Here is a 20488-nt window from a genome sequence, read left to right as displayed (position 1 = left end):
ACAGTTAAAAAGAAACACTGATATAATGAATATACGATAGTGACAGGCTGAGATCAGAACAATTTTTTTTAAATACAAGACAAAATAAGACGTTTAGAGCAAACATATTGAAGGTCACTCTGACCTCATGCTGTGCTAATATTATCCATATTTTGCATTTTTCTGTGTCACTACTGCGTGTATTTGTTTAAATATGTTTCTTTACTTCGGTAGCATGTACAATGGACTTACTTATTGTGAGTAATCCTACTATAAACTGATGTTTACTCATGTGCTTCTTATTTACCCTTAATTCATTGTGTTATTTGGAAGGTCTTGTTATTATCATCATTTTTTTAGGAGGGAGGGGGTCGACAGATACTCTTAAATCTATCAATGAGTATTAAAAGCTTTAATATGTGTCTCCATGTTTCCATGAAAGGGATGTCATTTTCATATACACTGCAAAAATACCGGTGCGTTGTACTTTGTGGCAACGGGAAGGGTGGATATATAGTCTAAAGAACGTAAAGAAAACCCCTATAACCTGATTAACAGTAATTGAAGAATGAAGAAGCTTCCATTCCTAATCACCTGAAAACCCTTGACCGGAACGGTCACGGGTTACATAGTTTGGACACGTAAGAAAAAGGGGAATAAGAAGGGGTGGAGACAGAGAGGGGAGGTGGGGGCAAGGGATCGTCCTTGTTCTTCGAAAGAGATTTGTCCTATTTGTCTGGCTCGTTTGACTCAATAATAGAAATTACAAAAAGGTCTGAAGCCTATGAAATGAACATTCACCCATTGTACGGGGTGGCTTCCTCAATACGCGGTAATTCTCCATCGGGGTCACGACCCATGAGGCCCACGAATAAAAGACATTTACCTTTATTCAATCCATCATATTCTTTCCATTAATAATTTCTATTCACCCACTTACCACTGGGGATATGACTAAAATTGATACAAACGATACTTTATTAGCAAAAGAATTCGCCTTATGAGGTAATTTCTACAAGACAAGTATCATGCAGGGCCTATCCTAAATGAATGTTGTTAACACAATTAGTTTTGGTTTATGAGCAACGACGTAAAAACAACAAAGGAACATCATTTGTTACGGATTTCATGATACTTCGTATGTTTATACGTTATCATATGCATAATGTTAAATACAACATTGTTGTATGATTTTTAAGGCAATGTTATTTTAACGATTGTTGTATCGTACGACTGCACCCATGTTGCATAAATCTTGCATTTGGATACAGATGAGATAAACCAAACGAAATTTCTGATTAGTTAGCGAATCGGAAGAATTATTTTAGGAGTAACTTTTAAACCAAAGATAAGAGTTTAGACTATTGTAAGCAATTGATAAAATAGTTAAATTTTTATGTAGATTGACTATAATTTTATAGGCATATGCCCCGTGTTGATTAAACAGCGTTATTGAATCGTTATCTTTTTTCCCAAGCTCGCATTGCTTTATTAACAATCTTTAACAAAATGAAAATTATAAAAACAATGTTTATATAGTAATCCGTGATTATTTTAATATAAAAATATTCCTGATAACATGATTTATTATATCAAGTCATAAATATATCACATATCTATAAGATTTTATTAATGTTCAATTAGCATATAAATCTTGTATGCCTATATCACAATTATTTACTCATTACATAGAACCAACAGAACACGTAAGGTTAAAAGACCCAACAGCTGCTGCCACTCTCAGCGTAATTGCCGATACTGGTATCAATTTCATATGAAATACTAGTAAGTATATTTTATGTGTATTTATTATACGATACTGATAAAGCGTTTCATCCAGGAACAAAGCCGCACACTCCAACGACTAAAGTCATGACATATGAAATATTATGCAGATCAATATTTATGCCATTTCAATCATCTTTACGATATATTTACGGTAAGACTAAATAATTGCCTACATTAAAAGTTACAGTAGTATGTGATGGGGGAGAAGATACCTGCAATTCAAGTTATTTTGAATTTGATGCTCACAAAACAAAATGTAATTTCTAATATCAATTAAAGTCATATATAATTTTGTATGTTCAATCGTGTTTTGTGATGTTTAGCATATGGGGAATATACAGTGAGGAACTTTCAACAGAACGTGTCCCCTGCACCTTCCGAATACAACCAAGTGTTCGTTTGATTCTATACATGATAATGTTTGGTTACCAGTGACTAAAATAGAGTCCTTGTCATATATTACAGTGGCTATTACGAGCACGATGAGTAAGGCCTTCGTATTAGGAGGATGTTTCTATGAACGCCATTGTGCAGAAAGTTGGGTCGTCTACGCAATCAATGTGCTTTTCAGTTTAAAACTTTACGTGTTAAGTAGTAGGAGATAATTCCACTTACACGTTATCCGCGATCACACATACTGTGTCATCACAATGCCAGACTAGTTTGACGAATGGTCGCGGTGGAGAGCGAATCATGAGATAAGTCACGCAGCATTTCCCATATACCATGTATAATGAGAAATCATAGACACACTTAACAACATGCCTTGCAGTAAATTAAACTCCCGAGTAGGGGGTAACCGGGAGGAATTGTGATGTGACCATACCCGGCCACGCCCTTTTCCATGCGGACCTCAAACATTAATCACAAGCAAAAGGAAACATTAAATATTGGGGCATTGGAGGTTGTATTTATGCTTATACTGTCGTGCGTGTTTCCTTGACAGAATGAAACTAGAGACACCCTATCACCACCATCGCAATATCATTCTTGTTCCAATGTTATGCTTTTCTGCAGCTTTCATATCATATATTGTTAACTTAACATCAAAGACGAGTAATTTGAGCAGATTGGAATATATAGATTTAGTGTTACTTTAAGTTCCTGCTCATTAAAGAAAGCTCTCATATACTATGCTAACATCAAAATATACCTGGTAGAATAGTACGATGAGAGTATGGTATGAATATAACATTTCTGAATATTTTTTTTTCATATTGAACATAAATAGTTATAAAATTCCAATCAAACAATAAGCCGATCGTTGGATTCTATGAATCTATATTAATTTGCCCACATTTTGAATGACATCCACAAAGTATGGGTTGTATAAAATCAATATACAAGTGGATATTAAGCATGCCATCTTGAGACATACGTATACCCAAATAATTTCCTTAGCTTTTTTTTGCAATAATTCTTCTGCATATACATGCATATTGCGTTAATGAAGCTTTGCTTTCTGTATAATGGCTTCGGTCCGTCGTCAAATTTGTGCAAGTTGTACTTTGGCAAATCTCATTATAATCACTACAAACAAATCAATAAATACATTGAAAAGGACATTTGTACGTGTAAGTCCCTTCAAATTCACTGCACAAACTGCACGACACTGCTTTATAAGTTTTAGTCATGTAACATGGATGCCATATTTATATCTCGCCTAAGATGTGTTTCTCTGGCCGTACAGTATTTATACTTAAAATGGAAAGTAGGCTACCATCATAATTTTCTCATCATTATTTGAGGGGATACTTTGTCTTCGAAACGCATTTGCATATTGCAATAAATTCCACACAGCTGTATAAATGCGGGTAGGAAACGATGTATCTAATGGTATAATGGCGTCTTTCCATATCATATATCCATCTATACAAATGGCAAAGTTGCAATTATTATATTTTGGATTTTAACGTTCATTCATTGTATCTAAACACTTAGACTTAGATTAATGTCTGGTTGATAATATTCCATGGCAGATGCGAAGTATATTAAAGGTTATCATGGTATACGCTAAATACGAATCACGAAATACCCAATTAAAACCCCAAACTATTTGCATTAAATATCGATGCGAATTGGTGTGTCATTTATACTTAAATCTAAATATATGTTTCATATTAGAGATGTGTGTACATGCTTTTACGGTGATGTATCATAGACATTTTCACACGATGACTTCAGATTTTCATTCATAATTGAGCGTGTCAAACATCTACCAGATTAATCGAGAATTTCTTATATTAATCCATCTTTAATATGCTTTTAAACTTATAAACCTGCACCTGCCAATTCTTGTAATTATTTTTTTTTCCGATTAATAGTTTTAGTTTTGATCCCATTTGAGAGCAGTTTCCTATCACCAATGTTGACTTAATTGGGTAGTTGCTTGAATCGAAACAAGATGCGAAACCGTGTTATATGAGTCATAAACGAATATTCTTATGTTTGGGATGCGCTTTACTGTGATAAAATAAATCCAAGTGGCGTCAAAAAAGGTGAAAAGGGGCTTTGAATCGGTTTTGTGGTACAAGGCAAATATCCTTTTTTAAATCGTATTCAAATTGCAGATGGAACATGTCGAATTTCAATTACAGGCCTAATTCTATTTTTAATCTAAAAAAAGTGTGCTCATGCAAATTTCATAGAATTCCGGGCATAACAAGATGTAAAAGATGTACAGTAGATTCTAACTTTGATAGAATTCCATTAGATTTGTTTACTGAATGTTTCATCGATAGGCTATCTAGAAATAAACACTCGTGATTTTTATGATATATATGTATTGTCAGATCTTCTAATTAGTTTTTATCCATTGTCTAAGTCTCGAAATGAATAAACGTCAGAACGATGACTGTTTCAAAGATATTTTGATTGACATGCCACGGCGTAAAAATATAGGCCTATGATGAAAATTATGAATGAGAGGAGGATGTTATGATAATAGTATTGTCCACCATTATCCCTCGAAGATTAAAATCAATATCAGCTAGGTGATAATTATTTCATGGTAACAAAGTGATTCACCTTATGATGAAAATAATCACTCCATTTTAGCTCATCATAAGTTCATCCGTGAATCAAGACAGCAAATATTTACGTTCGTACGCTCCTTTGGCGGAAAGAGTATTTTGATAACATTCCACAAAATAACCTCAATCGATTTTTCAGTTTCATATTCCAGCGTACTCTTTTTCCCCTTCTCAACCATTCGCATTCTCACCTCGCACAAACGCACAAACCCAACTCTCCACATACATTTAATTCAGTGACACACACGTGTGTATCTTTTAAATCAGTTACATACACCCTCCCACACCCACACACATTCATTTTCACTCACATCGACATAAATCAAGGTAAATGTTATCCTCTGCAACTTATTAGCAATCTCATACCTTTCAAGTACTGCATTTTAATTAGTCCCTGAAACCTTCCTACGAATTTCACTGTCATTACTTCCTCGCCAGTAAATCCCCGTCATCATTCTTCTGCGCATTTTCTCTCCCTTCCTTTAGAACTCTAATCATCTTTTTGTCTTTTTGTGTGCCTTTCTTTGCAAGAGGAAGAAGTTGACTCGATAATTCCCCTATAGATCATGAATAGGATCGTCTAGAAACACACAATAGGTAACAGTAATTGCGCCATGCTGGGGGAAGAGGATAAAATCAGAAACGTACTTTGGTCATGGAATGATGCTACTGAAAACCTTCAGCCCGACATGCCTGTGCAATTTGTACATTGCCTCAATTGCTTTTTGGTGTTTCAAACAAAAACCATTCGTTTTACATGGTTTATGTCCCGGAATGGGTTCAAATTAGGTTCCGAATCGAATTGTCCCCTTCCCCTACATTAATAGCTTTCAATTCTCGTTTGTCTCTGCTGATCTTTGGGTCGATATGTTTACTTAACATAATTGTGCATGAAAACTTTCGACAAATCTATCTTAAATGGCTGCCAAAGATAATTATCTCGGCCAAATCAGGCTGCCTGTGCCAATTTGAAGTGGGTATCGAAAATGAAAATCAGTCTTTTGCTTTCAATCTTTTGACAAAAATTGAGCCCTAATTCTGGAGAAAATATCTTGTCTTGTAAATACTGCACTTACACGCCTCAAAAAGGCTACAGACGTGCAGGCCATTAATGCAATCGCTGCCGCTATTTTAATTAGCATGTTTTTGCTCAGCTGTTTCTATGCAGCTAGATCGGATGCATTTTTAGTAGTGGGAGAACCAACATGATATTAACAACCATCGGCATATAACATCAAAAGGATGTGATCAGTTTCGGTCCTATCGATCAGAAACTGCAACTGATCTGGAAAGAAATCTTTGGACCAGCACTTCGAGAGGTCCCTACATCATATAGGTCCCTCGTATAGATGAGTTTCTAAAGGGTTCGCCTGCCTGTGTTTGTTTTATCTCCTATTCATCACTCGAAATTTAAAGAAAGAGGGGGGAACCACGAGAGAAACACGTGTCCGTCGGAGCTTTATCAAAATAATATCACATCTAAATGATAATAGCTGCCGGCTTTAAACGTATGGCCAGATCCTCACGGAACAATATTGCGGGGAGTGGTAAAAAAAAGGAAAGACAGAAATGTAAACAATATGATGATATGACGCAGACGGTAGCTCACAATTGAATCATTTATATGAACGGTGGTGATATCGTGGAAATATTATGAGATACTTTGTAACATATTAGTTTCTGTATGCCTATGCCAGCGTTTCTATTTGGAGGTTATCATATGTTATTAACTAATTAATAGCTGTTCATAACAAAACGACAGCGGATTCTGATAGTTTCATTTTAATCATACGTACATACACTCCTAAAACCCACTTAATTACATAACAAATGTATTTGTAACCACATGGGCTATTTCAAATGCTATTCGATATTTGTTGGTAAAAAAAACTCTTTTTTTCTGTTCTCATTTGTGCCGCTTTTATGATCTAGTTAAAGGTATATGGGCACAATGAGCTTTTGGACAACCGAATAAACGCTTAGTATACATTGTCCTATTAATGTCTCAATATCGATAGAATTATAATTTAGGATCAATATTCAAGTAGTAAAAAACACAATATTTAGTCCAGAAGTTATATTTCATCGAACATAAGTTGTTTACCTATATATTTCACGTATTACTCACAACTATCACACTTATTCCTCTTTTCATTTCTATAATCAAATTTGTTATTATGTTAAACAAACAGTAATTAAATAGGTATTTGACTTTTGTCATACTTTCATTTGAGGAAAAACAAATAGGACCTTAATGGTAGAGGCTATAGCCTTATAATTCTTCACACAAAGCAGAAAGTTTCCACCGATCATTTCCCTCTACAGTGATTCGATCTCTGTTACATGCTGTCACTTACTATGTACACTAAAATAGGCGATTGTATAAATAGTCGTTAGCAAATTTATATTGACTTTTCTCTTCAGACAACAAAGCCCTACGAGTGGGACTAAGGATACAGAAGAAACGGGAGTATCAAAGTGAGTGGGACCAAGGGGATTCCATGGGAATTAACAAGGCCCAACCGCCTGTTGATAAATAGAATCAGATCTCAAATGAGAGGAATATTGTGTTTAGATTTGTAGAGCGATACAGCTTCTTGAACGAGGTTACACGTTGTATAAGAGCCCTATATATATAGGCAAAGATTTTTAAAGTATACGAAAAATTCAATAATGGGTTGAACGCGTTAGTTTGTGAATGTGAAAGGGTCCACCCTCACCTCCCCAAAGCAAAAGGGGTTATTTTTTTAGCATCTATTTATATTAATTTTAAAGCGACATAACGAAATTTATGGTCGATAACGAGGTACACAATTTATATTTTCACTTCGTTGATCATTTTGCGTATATCATGAGTATGTATTTTGTTATGTATCCAACCATTATTGAAAACAAACTCCTCTAAGAGTGATATGAGGGACAAGTCCTGATGGAATGAGATTTCAATCTTTCTCGAGTGACTTTTTATTTTTTTTGGAGTGAAATTATAAAAAAAGGTGCACCTTTCCAAGAAAAATCACTCTTGAAAGATTAAAATCTCATTCTATCAGGACTGGCCCTTCATCTCACTCTGAAATGAGTATGATAAACTTTGTATTAAGAGAGTATAATAAATATATGAATATTATGTATATATATATACATGTATATATATATATATATATATATATATATATACATGTATATACAGTATATATATACACACACCCTCACACACACACACGCACGCACACATGCAATGTTACCGGAGAACTGATTATTTCAACAGTCTATTCTCGAGGTACGTTAAGTCTTTATCTTAATTTTGAATACTAGTATATATATAATATACACTAAATAAAGAAAAGAAAAACAATACAAAGTTAACACTTCATTCGCAAAAGACCAATACAACAGCATGTACATGTATATTTTGTGGGAAATTGATATTGCACCAAACTTTAATATTGTGACGTCATTTTGGTAAAGTGGTGGGTAGTGTAACAGCTGTTACTTATATTGGTGCCGAGAAAATTACAAATCACACACCACACTACAATCATTACAATGCATGGAGTATAATGGATTTTTTTCTTTCTGTATAGCAAGGCCTCGGTGTAACTCGTTATTGTGTGTATTTTCCCCATGCATTGTTACTGGAGAACTGATTATTTCAACAGTCTATTCTCGGGGCACGTTAAGTCTTTATCTTAATTTAGTGAACATAATAATCTGGGATAACGATGTTTATCGCTATTTACAGTTTGTATTAGAATTCGGTCCATGTTGATGATAACAGCATTTAACGGTGTGCATTGTGGATCTGTTTGAGCCCCACACGTGTTATAGCTATGCAATGTAGTGAATTGTGGTATAAACTGCGGTTGCATCCAGAACATAAAAATGGCGTCACAATAACACACCTGATTAATTTACGTTGTAATTTATATTATCAAAGTTCTACTTTATGTTCCAAAATAAGTCCAACTTGATCGATATGGGGGTATGGCTAAGTGTGGGTAATAATACTGGACACCCCTGTTTCGTAGCTTATAACATGTACGAAACAGATACCAAGGGTGGGCGTGCTGTGATGAAAACAACCAAAGGGGACACAGTAACTTTGATGAGTTTAACGTTTTGATTCATAATGCGGACCATTTATGGCATAATGGAGATGTATTGAAATGATTCTTCGTATATATATATATATGTATATATATATAAATATAATATTAAGATTATATCATACTTATAATAATAAACACACCAACGCTCCCACACACGTATTTCGGACCACTTTCCAGTTTTTAAATAAAATCTACCACGTAGCCATTATTGGACACCGACCATCATACTTTAAATATAATATAAGAAATAAACTTGGACTCACCTCTGCTATGACACGGCTTAGGTTGGCTGCCCCAGTGATAACCTCTGGTCTGATGTTGAGAGTGGTACATAGTTCTTCTGATAGTTCAGAGTTTTCAGGTCGAATGTAGTTCTGGTTGAATTTTACAACCTAATAGTGTCAGATAGAGAAATGTAAACCAACTTATTCTAAAACTACCCTGATAATCCGGATAAAATTTAAATGGAAAAGGTTTCCCAATTCTGCAGAAAATCTGTTTCAGAGCAATTTAAAGGACTCATACAAGCGGATGCCTATGGGTAAAACTTTGCCAAAATAAATTAATCCACACCCAGGATATACCCAGACAGGGCCCAGAATATATTGCACTGTCCTTCATCTAGAGTTTCCACGGCGATTAGATCACTGCCAACAAAATATGATGGTCTCTAAAACTTTCATTTGACATTTTCCGGGACTGTACTGTTCATTGTCTTTAGGTTGAGATACAATTTAATGCTTGAAATGGATTGGAATCTAACGATACAGAACTTTGGGGCCGAGAAAATAGAGCGAAATGCTACTGAGGTGATTGCAAATTAGAGAAGGGATGATCAAGGTAAGATACCGATGGGTGTTTTTACGTGTCTTGAAATTGAAAAAAATATAAAAATAAACACCGGATACGAAAAATTTAAGAGAAACACAAACTAAAAGACAAGTTTCGGGTGAAAATATGAGAATAGAGGAGGAAGAGTATATGAAGGGAGGGGTATAGGTTGGTTGAGGAAATTTCGGTCTCATCCACTTCGTTGGGTATCGCTCTTAATCTAGACCTGTTTTCAAGGAAGAGTTGACAATAGGACTTGCAATTGTTAAGGTGCAACCAAGTATTCATCTGTCTACAAGAAAGCATAATGCCGGATGAGGCAAAGCGTGATAAATAGCATGTAAATGCCACTTCAGAGCTTGAGGAATCTTAAAACAAACCTCGAAGATATACAAAGTACCTAACGTGAAAATTGTGCGGGAAACAAATAAGATCCACTCCTTCCCCATCCATGCCATCTTGAAAGTTAACTCAGATCTAAGACTACGGTCATTGCTGATAATTAGAGATGAAAATAGAGTTTCCAAAATGGATTGTAAGCGCAATTATATTTTTACCTCAAAACACCATTACCCCGCAGCAAACACAATGATTAGAATACCACAAAATCGTAATGTGCTTGGAATGGATAAAATATGATAGAAGATGAATGCTATTTCGAACAAAATATGGATGTTAGTACTGTGGCAATGAGAAAAAACCAGAATGAATCATTAACGAGGTAAATCGCATCAAAACAAAAACGTATTTCTAATTTATTGGACTTTTAGGTCTTGTCTAAGATTAAAATATGAATGAAAATATAGAAAGCGGGAAGTTTTGAGGAAAATGAAAATGGTGAGAAATGGAGATGGAATGATGTCGAATCAACTTAAAAGAAAACAGTGCTGTGCTTCGTTGCCACCTATTCACATGATTGATTTTGAAGAAAAGGGAAGACATATGGTTTAAAGAAATAGTGACTGGATTAAGTAGGTGATTAAGATTGAGAGGTGTTCTAAATTAAAGAGATTCAGTACATTATAGGGTGAGGTGGAAAGATATTCAAATATAATGTGATGAATGAAGAGGGATAAAGAGAGAAAGGGATGAAGAGAGGGGAGAGAAGAAGGGTGTGAATCACTGGATGATGATGGAGGATACACGAATATAAAGATGAAAACATATTGTGACAGAGGTAGAAAGGGGATGGGCAAGAGAGTATCAAAGAGAGAGAGAGAGAGGGAGAGAGAAAAAAGAGGAGGGAAGAGAGAAAGATAAGAACGGAGAATGTCAAAAAAGAGGAGAGAATAAGGGACATGCACGGGATATGTGAAGATGCAAATATAATGTGACAGGCGTAGATGTTGGTTATAAAGAGAAAGATATTAGTGGGTGAGAGAGAGAGGAAGAGGTCAAGAAGATGAGGGGAAAGATGATGACCATACCTTATTGGTTTCAACGTCCACCACCACCGATACTAGGAGGACTAGGTCTTCCTCATCTGTGCCAAGCAAAGCTCCTCTTCTCCCCGCTGTCGTGCAGAATACAATCACCAGATAGTTAAACGCCATTTTTTCCTCCAACCAACTATTTCTGATCATAAACACCAAAAAACCGAGGTTCACAAGAAAAGGAAGAAGCCACAAAATTCCCCTGCGTAAATTTCAATCGGGTTTTCACTTCTAATTCAAACCCCGCAATAAATACAACAAACAAATCAAAAATATAAGAAGAGATTCACCACTAAGAAATATGTCACCACCACACCAAAAATGCACCCCCAAATGGTCTAAAAGTTTGTTCTTAACATAACCCAGCACCGAAGAAATGAGGAGAGCCCTGTACCGGACTCACTAGATCACTGGCCCAACTATCTACTGCCGGCGTGGACTTGGATGCGTATTTACCCCCGAAGATTGAGAACGGGAGAAATAATTACTGGTAGGACAAGTGCTCTCTGTAACCAGCCCTTCGCGTGTCCGTCCGAAGAGTTTTGTTAAGAGCCTGTGGAAAAGGCGAGCTGTCCCAGTGGGGTTTATCTACGAAATGCTGTCGCCACTTTGCGATGGTAGAAGTTTTGGCGACCAGCGATGCTTATTGGCCGAATCCGCCGAAGCTCAGCTATATACGTGGCGTGCGGGTAGGGTGTATCAGACACACACACTCGGCGGGGCGTAGAGGATCGTGTGGTGTGGTTTTACCGAATGCTGTTACATGCCTGCTATCTGTTGCGTGCTGGGCATGGGGTGTGTTTGTGTGTGTATGTTATCGTACCCGGATAATTCTATTCCTAATCTATCCTCTCATCTATTAAAAAGAAAAAGGCCCCCAAGCATATAAATCCTGAGTTTTCTTTTCTGTTCTACTTTTATCCCCTCTACTCGACCCCTGTTGTATCTCCGTGCTTTTATTGCTTTTGCTTTTCACACAGACATCCACAGTTGATTGGTGTAATACAAAACATTGAGGGCGAACATTATAACCTCGGCGTTTCACTGTTTCGCTTCTTTCCATTGTTCTCTTCATTCTTTTATCTTTCCCCATTCTCATTGTGTAGGATGCTGTTGTGATGGAATGCTTTCAAAGTTGCAAAGAAGCCAATCAAGTAGCTATTCTTAAAGGATGAACTCCTTGGCGTATCACCGTGATTGCTTTTCAACAACGCCACCATTGTCGGGTCAAAAGACAGAAGAAAATGACCCAAAATCTAAGCACGCCATAGCACATTAAGACAGAGGAGCCGGTCTGATTCTTATTCACCTTTTGTAATCCTCTCCCTATTTGCCGTTTTAATAATCCCAAATGCCAAAGTCAGAGTCAATTAGTATTCAATGTGTTTAGGATGAAACGGACAGGGCGTTGGTCTCTGCAGCAATATAGCCACCCTCCTTAAAAAAGAGAGAATTTGTGAACATTATTGATTTCAGATTTGAGCCTATTATATTTTTCAGACTACAGAAAATACGTTGAAGTAATGAAACTGATAGCGCAACACTTAAAAATACAGGATTTGAACTTTAATCTGGCGCCTTTTGCACATTGGAGTCGAGCCACTTTGGACCAATTAACATTTCGAACATTACCATTCAACGCTTTAAATATCATTCTTTCCAGTCCGTAACGAACGTTGATAGCTTGAATCACTTTTGAATATATAACATAAACCTAAAACCTTTAATGAATTATGAAATACAAACGTCACGATTCGATAATCTAAAGGTCACGTTTCAAATTTGTCTAACCACAACCTTCAAAAATCTGGTCAATACAGATGCACCTCGTTTCTTTCTTTCTTTCTTCCTTTTTTTTTTTTGTTTTAAACTGAATCGATTTGATTTTATCTGATTCGAAATCATTGGCAGGAGCTATTATTTTCAAGCTTTTTTGTTGTGGATAAGATTCTTTATCAAAATAGGACAATAAGACGGTGGTTGTTGTTTGGATGTGTGGAACTCTACCAATGTGTAAATAGTTTAATGTTTTGATATACCCGGCTTTCTATGTGTCCACAATGGGGGGATTGTGTTACGAATTAATTTTAATCCACAGATTCGCATTCATCATGTTCATTCGACAATAATATGATCATTCCCCACAGGCTCATTCTTTACAGGTACTCGGTCATCCTTCCCCTTCCTATTCCCAGTTAATTTCTCTCTTTTTACTCCCTCCTTTCTTTCTTCTTTGTATTCTCCTTCTTTATTATATTTTCTTCATCCTTCTTGTTTTCTTTCTCCTCGTACTTCTCCTCTTCCTTCCCCTCCTCATTTTTCTTCTCCTCTTTCGTTCTTCTTTCTTTCTTCTTCTTCTCTTTTACTTTCTTGCTCGTCATATTCCTCTTTATCTTTTCCTTCTTCTTCTTCTTCTTCTTCTCGTTCTCCTTCTTCTTCTCCTCCTCCTCCTCCTTCTTCTTCTTTTTCTTCTTCTTCTTTTTCTTCTTCTTCTTCTTCTTCTTCTTCTCCTTCTTCTTCTTCTTCTTCTTCCTCCTCCTCCTTCTTCTTCTTCTTCCTCCTCCTCATTCTCATCCTCTTCCTCTCAAGTTTGAAGATTCATGCATCTCATTGATTCAGTGTGTGCGCTGAAGGAAACTGAGTTTAGGTGCAAGTTAAAAAGGCATAGTTTTGGACTCGTCATTCAGTCAAATTAATAAAAAGGTTATTGGAGAAGAGAAGTATGATATCACTTGAAAGAAGTTCATTCTTTGAGCCCAATCCAGTGAGACCTCTTTCATTCAAGCCCTACACGCCCTTCTTATTCTCTGGCCCTGGTCTCCTTTTCCTTTCTCTGAAATGCATAAACACGTTTTTCATTCCCTTGAGCACCTTATTATTGGTATCACTCACTAGATCAGCAATTCAAACGTTATATATTGGTGCGATGCTTGAGAAGAGATTAAGTATTAAGTACGAATAAAAGCAAACTATAAATAGTTATTCCAATGATAAATAAATGATAGCTTTAAGACGTAAATATCGAAACTGGTCCTCTTTCAAACTACATCTCTATTTTACTATAAATATTAAAATCTTTTAAATGTCGAGTACAAATATCGTCAACGACAAAAAGAATAATGCTTGTTAGTTAGGTGGAATACTGAGGTAAAAATCAGTTGTCACTGTTAAAAAAAACACACAACACTGCGCAAAATTTACCCAGTATTTGTCGATATTTTAACCAACAAAATAAATGTTCGGTTTTATCCAATATTTGAGTGAGGCTTTTGTTATAAACTCAACAGGCACAAATAAAAGTAAGAGCATTTTAACTCTGGATGTACCATTTATTCTCCTTAAATAGATGCCAAAGCGTAAATATAACCTGGGCCCTGTTGCAAAAAAATTTATGTCATTATGACATAAATTTCGATATTGACATAAAATCATGCATAGCTTATGTCGTTGACATAAATTTCGTTGCATAAAAATATTTATGTATTGTTTTAGCTTATGACGCGATTTAATCATCATTACATAAACTGAATAGTCATGAACGAGCCTGTTGACATAAACTTGGCATAAGTTGTCATTTTTTAGCCGCAGCAAGTTCTTGCGAAGAAGGGTCCTTGGCTTCCAGTTTTGACGGAATAGAGGCATATTTTGGTATGTATCCAATTTTCATTGTTATATATCGTAGATAATATATATATCTCACGTTCTGACCAAAATTCAAAGTTTCTAACTATAAAGAGATCGTTTAAATGAATTACTATCGCCGTCAATTTATGCAATGATTGCTTGGAATATACTCCGGCTGCTTTTAGCAGTACAACGCCGGTAGTGCTAGCCGGAGGTTCCGGCGTCTGACACAGACACATAATGCATGGAATCCACACCGTCAGAAAACAGTTTTAATCTTCACGACATTGGACATTGATGTTTAAGGTTCCGGTGTCGGATGAACATGAATAATGCTTGGAATGAACACCGACAGAAAACAATTTTATTAATCTTCACGACATTGGATATTGATTTTAAGGTTTTTTTTAGGGCAACCGGGCCCGCCCTTCTGCCATTTCTGGAATATTCTTAACATTCAATTAATCTAGTGAGTACCAGTGTTTCTAGTTCTAGAGTCTAAATTCTAACGTTAACAAGTTAGATCTAGTATAGGCCTAGATAAGACTAGACTTGTCACTAGACCCTCTACTAGTTAGGGCCTGGCCTAGAGTCTATTCAGCTCTGTCTCTCGGTCACTGACCGTCAGAAGCAGGCCCTAGAGCTAGAGACTAGAGTCACTTCCTAGGGCCTGGCCCTAAAGTTAACTAGTCTAACTAAGTCTAAGTTAGGGCCTAGCCCAGGCCTAATAATTAAGTTAGGCTATGATGTGAGCATATGTTAGAAAAAAAAATAGGATAGAGTCTAGGCATGGCCTGCCTCAAGCGCCGGTTCGTATAGGCTCCACTACACTTCACTACCGCTACGATCCACTCGGATAGGTGGAGCAGGGGGTAGCGGTAGTGAAGTGTTGGAGCCTGCTATACGAACCCTCGCCTGAGGTAGGCAGGGCCAGGCCCAAGCTATACTAACTTGGCCCCTTTTAAGTTCTAGTCTAGATTTACAGTAGTCAGTAGATCTATTCTGATCTAGTTTTCTATCTAGGGTCTAAGTTAGACTTAGACTAGACCTCCCAGGTCTAAAACTAAGAAATTCTAACTAAGTTAAATTTGTCTTGGTTAGCTGAGCTGGCCCTACCATTGTATTACTAATACTACTTTACTAGATCTAGGCCTACCCTGGTTTGGGCTTTGGTCGTGGCCAGGGAATGAGGTAGTGCAGCCCTGCCCCTGGACTGGGTCTGGCTTGGGCCCCTCCATTCATGCTTTTATTATAGATCAAAATGGAGACCTAATTCGGGACCTAATCTAGTACTTTCAATAGCAATACAAGAGATGTAGAATAGATCTAGCTCAGGCAGAACGAGCGAGCTTGTATTTTGTAATTTATTTGTCTATTTTAGGGACCAAAATTGAAACTGTCTTTACATTTTTTTAATTGATTGATTTATTTATTTTCTTTTTTTGGGGGTCGCTCTCCATTAAGAAGAAAAAACCCCGAAGTTATTGGTGTGTAATAAAGGTGATAAAATCATTTAGAAAATCGTGGGTCACCCTCTGTGTTAACGAAGACTGGAGACTACTGAACATGAAGGGAAAGAAGGGGGAAATAGAAAAAAAAGAATTACACACTGAACTAATTAAGTTTAACACTGAACTGAAAAGCCATGTAACTTCACGAAAAAATTGTCTGATGAGACTGATGACTACATTGTATGTTAATATCTAATATAGATATTAAAGTACATCTTTAATGGATATTTTAGACTCTTCCAATTTTTTTACAAAAACAATAAGTTGAACATGCAGTCAACAAAAAATGGATCTATGTATCCTTTGTGTTTTCTGATTTGAATATATTCTCTGAGAGCTGGCCGCTGCCCTGTAGACAAGCTATCTGTTTGATAAGTTTAATATACTTGTGAGGATAAAGCGCACATTTTAGTTCTTTGATATGTTTTACAGGTTAAAAACCTTATCAAATGCCTTTTCTATTAATTTTCAAACCAGTGCACAAATAATATGCTTGGAGAAAAGGCATTTCCATTACCCGGTACCGGTAACTACAGGATTTGGTTTCTGATCTGTGGATAAAAATAACCGTGATAATTGAAATTATCTTGGTGATTGTTATCAAGAATTTTTCATACTATATTTTGTTCCTTTTACCTATTTATTGTAAAGAGGATTTTTTAGATCAATTATTAAAGGGGTGCTTCTAAAAAAAAAACCTTGGCAATTTGAAGTAAGGAAAATCCCAAATTTTTGTATAAATAATAGAATTATAGAGCCTACATATTTCTTATTTATCAAAACCTATCTTTATAGAAGAATTCATATATTGCGTGTGTTAATCATTTTTCTAATATGTTTTTCTAACATTTAAAAAAAAAATTTCTGAAGCCTAAATGAAACACTTGTACTCTCCTTGTAATATTGCACCCTAAGTGATAAAAGGTGCAAAATTGACCTTTTTCTTATTGTTCGCACCCAGAAATGTTCGTTTGCACAATAAGAGGGGAAACATTTTACGTTTTAAGGTGCATAATACTTAAACATTAAAAAATGTTCAATTTTGAAAACCTTTATTACATGGTTCAAATCTGTGCCCTATATGGTGCTTAACATAGCTTATGCTACACCCATAAAGGTGCATACATGAGCATAATTGCTCTAATTAGCACCCCTTATTGTATCAACCCCTAAGGTTCAAATTTGAACCCCGATTTTTAGTGTGTTCATCAAACCATTTCAAGGTAGAATGACTAGACCTTATTTGCCTTTGATGTGTATTTACAATGCACTCATGGATATAATTCATTTTACACAGTTCTGATAATAGCCAGTGAAACTGTACCAAGACCCCTGTCAAATATATTTAACAAAATCTGTAATGATAAAACTATTTTTTTAAAGAAGGGACTTCAGTTGTTGTTTATACAAATTGCAAATATGAATTCATTCTCTTCTGTAACTATGGAAAATTTGGTATTCTCTTTTCTAACAGGTGAACCACACAAATGGTGAGAAGAGTTAGAAAGAGAGAGGGGACAGCAACTGGAAGGAGATGGAAGTCCAGACACTCTGCCACTGTGTGCCATTGAACAAGAAATCTCTCTTTGGATTAGGGGGTCAAGCTAGTATGAAGGTGAGTTTTTATATAAAGTTGTGTTTATTGAACATTCTACTTGTAAAAACAAGTATACTGTTTGGTAACATTTATTTTTTATTTATTTTACTCTTAAGAGTGTTGTAAATGTGATGTACTGTTATATGAATTTTCAAATATGAATCTCTCTTTACAATTCATCCACATCTTGTAATAAATTCATCTTAAATTTACTCACAAAAATGGATATCAATCTCGTGAATTTTTATAGAAAGTCAAGTTTCAATTGACAACTGATCGAGCCCTCTTAATATTTAAATCAATGACAATATGATTATGGAATGCATTCTCAAAAATATGTAAGAGCAAGAACAATGAAACTCTTTAAAATGAAAACAAAATCTTGGTAGACTATTGGATCCATACTATTGTAACAATTATTTTCCACTTTACTTTTGCAAAAGATTCAGATTCAGTTGATTTATATTTTTTTATTAGATTCTCAACAGAGACAAACAATTTGAGCTTATAAGCTTAAGCACGATATAAGTGCATTCAAGAAAAAGATAGTGGTAGTAGTAGAAAGGACAGGTGGGAAGTTGGTAACGTAAACATGACCTTGACCTCAATTTTGTGTTCTTGTATTTTTCCCCCATTCCTTGTTCTTCCCCTCTTTTGAAGTTCTCCTATATACTTCCCCCATTACTAGAGGTGAGTCGCCTACCCTGCACCCTTGCCCTCCTTCAGTAACACCACACATGAACATTTCTCAAATGATTTGATTGAAATGAAAATATTCTGACTACAATATAAGCGTATCAAAGGTAATATTCGGAGACTATTAACCCCTTTTTTATTTCACATTATTTTGGGTTTTTTCTAAATTTAAACCTGTGATTGCAATCTCAAAAGGCTCTTTCATAATCTTTCAGAGACATGTACATGTATGTGAACACTGTTATTATCAAGTTGAGTTGCTAAAGTTGTTTGCATTGATTCTTCTTATTTCAGATTGTTCAAGAGTCAAGACTGTTGAAGACATGACGTCATGGACCTGGTTGCACCTGGCAAGGGCACTATATGACTTCACTGAAGTATTCACAAAACGCTTTGTAAAATTAACATTAGTACTAATTGTCATTTTTCAAAGATAAGCATTATATTGACATTGTGCATATCTTTTTATGATTGTTATCATAAAATTATTATAGTGTTAATGATGATAGGTCATAATATTAGAAATGAAAAATAAGTAGAAAAAAAGACGACAAAGAAGGAGGAGGAAAAGAAGAGGAGGGGTGGAAGAGGAGAAAAGGAGGAGAGAAAAAATTGCATCACTGCGAGTTCATTCATGATAACAGAAATCATCGTCTCTTTTAAATGGAAATATTTATTAAAGTTCAAGTACACCCCAGAAAAATGTTGATTTGAATAAATAGAGTATGAGTATGAATAGTAATCTTAAATGGCTGCTGACTTTTTACTTTATCTACTTCTCCATTTATTGTGTAAATGTACGGTAGATTAAAGGCCAAGTCCACCCCAGAGAAATGTTGATTTCAGTAAATAGAGAAAAATCAAACTAACATAACGCTGAAAATGTCATCAAAGTTTCGCTTATTTTTCACAAAACAGTGATATGCACAACCCAGTGACATGCAAATGAGAGAGTCGATGATGTCCCTCACTCACTATTTCGTTTTTTATTGTTTGAATTATACAATATTTCATTTTTTACAAATTTGACAATAAGGACCAACTTCACTGAACCATATAGTATTAAACAATACTAATTCCACATGTTGAGAGAGGATCAATGGTTGTTCACTTGACAATGAAGAGAAAATTAGAATATTTCATACAATAAAATACAAAAGAAATAGTGACTGGATGACGTCATCAGTCTCATTTGCATACCGACCAGGATGTGCATATAACTGTTTTGTGAAATTAAGTGAAACTTAAGCGAAATGCCATAACTTTCTTATTTTACATCCGATTTTGATGAAATTTTCAGTGTTATGCTTGTTGGATTAATCTCTTTTTATTTAAACCAACTTTTTGTTGGGGTGGACTTGTCCTTTAGGCATAAAAATGTGATATAGTTATTCTTGTTTTTTAAGATGTATTATTGTGTCATGTTTGTAGTTGTACACTTGATTGAGGTATTGTATTAATTTAGGATATGAATAATATATGTTATTTGAATCCACATACCTCTTTTAATCATGTTTATACAGTCATGAGTAGGGGACATGGGACAGGTGACAAGATTATATTGTTTTACAAATTTTAGTGTGCATTTATTTCAAAAGTAATAAATTTACATAAAATGTCATTTCTTTTGCTTCATCTCTTTGTTTAATTGCTTTCATTGAATCAGGAGGGGTGGGGTGTGGTTAAAATATGATTTGCCCCTCAGAACACACTTGTTTCCCTACTAAAGATATAGTAATTAATACTTGTAGAAAATTGTAGGATTATTTTTATGAACGCTAAATATTGTCCCATGAATTGTCAAATTGGGAAAATAATTGATTAAAAATGAAGATTTGAAGTAGCAATGGCGAGAAATGAAAAGGAAATTTCATATAAAAATGAGAAA

The 20488-nt window shown here is 35.4% G+C and overlaps 1 protein-coding gene and 1 long non-coding RNA gene across 7 annotated transcripts in view; one reads left to right on the top strand and one right to left on the bottom strand.

Moving 5' to 3' along the window:
- LOC129254285 (epithelial splicing regulatory protein 2-like) overlaps positions 1 to 12173 on the bottom strand; it is a 46164-nt gene extending 33991 nt beyond the window's left edge. For 2 of the 6 annotated variants that reach the window (XR_010298430.1, XM_064115685.1), the window contains exons 1-3: positions 11576 to 12104; positions 11167 to 11314; positions 9172 to 9300 (exon numbers count right to left, since the gene is read on the bottom strand). Coding sequence is in view for 3 of the 6 variants with exons in the window: in XM_064115685.1 (XP_063971755.1) it covers positions 9172 to 9300; positions 11167 to 11292 (255 nt within the window). In the remaining 3 variants the exon portion in view is untranslated. Of the gene's footprint in view, positions 1 to 9171; positions 9301 to 11166 lie in introns of all 6 variants that reach the window. The other 4 variants (XR_010298431.1, XM_064115686.1, XR_008583788.2 and 1 more) reach the window with 4 other exon arrangements.
- A 2090-nt stretch (positions 12174 to 14263) lies between these two features.
- On the top strand, positions 14264 to 20221 carry LOC135153299 (uncharacterized). The gene is made up of 3 exons (XR_010292752.1): positions 14264 to 14820; positions 17782 to 17922; positions 18895 to 20221. It is a non-coding gene; the product is annotated as an uncharacterized LOC135153299 (long non-coding RNA).
- Positions 20222 to 20488: the final 267 nt, after the last annotated feature.

The sequence above is a fragment of the Lytechinus pictus genome, chromosome 2, assembly GCF_037042905.1.
Source record: "Lytechinus pictus isolate F3 Inbred chromosome 2, Lp3.0, whole genome shotgun sequence".
NCBI lineage: Eukaryota > Metazoa > Echinodermata > Echinoidea > Temnopleuroida > Toxopneustidae > Lytechinus > Lytechinus pictus.
The sequence above is the reverse complement of the archived record's forward strand: the minus strand, read 5'-3'. Positions and strand labels throughout refer to the sequence as shown.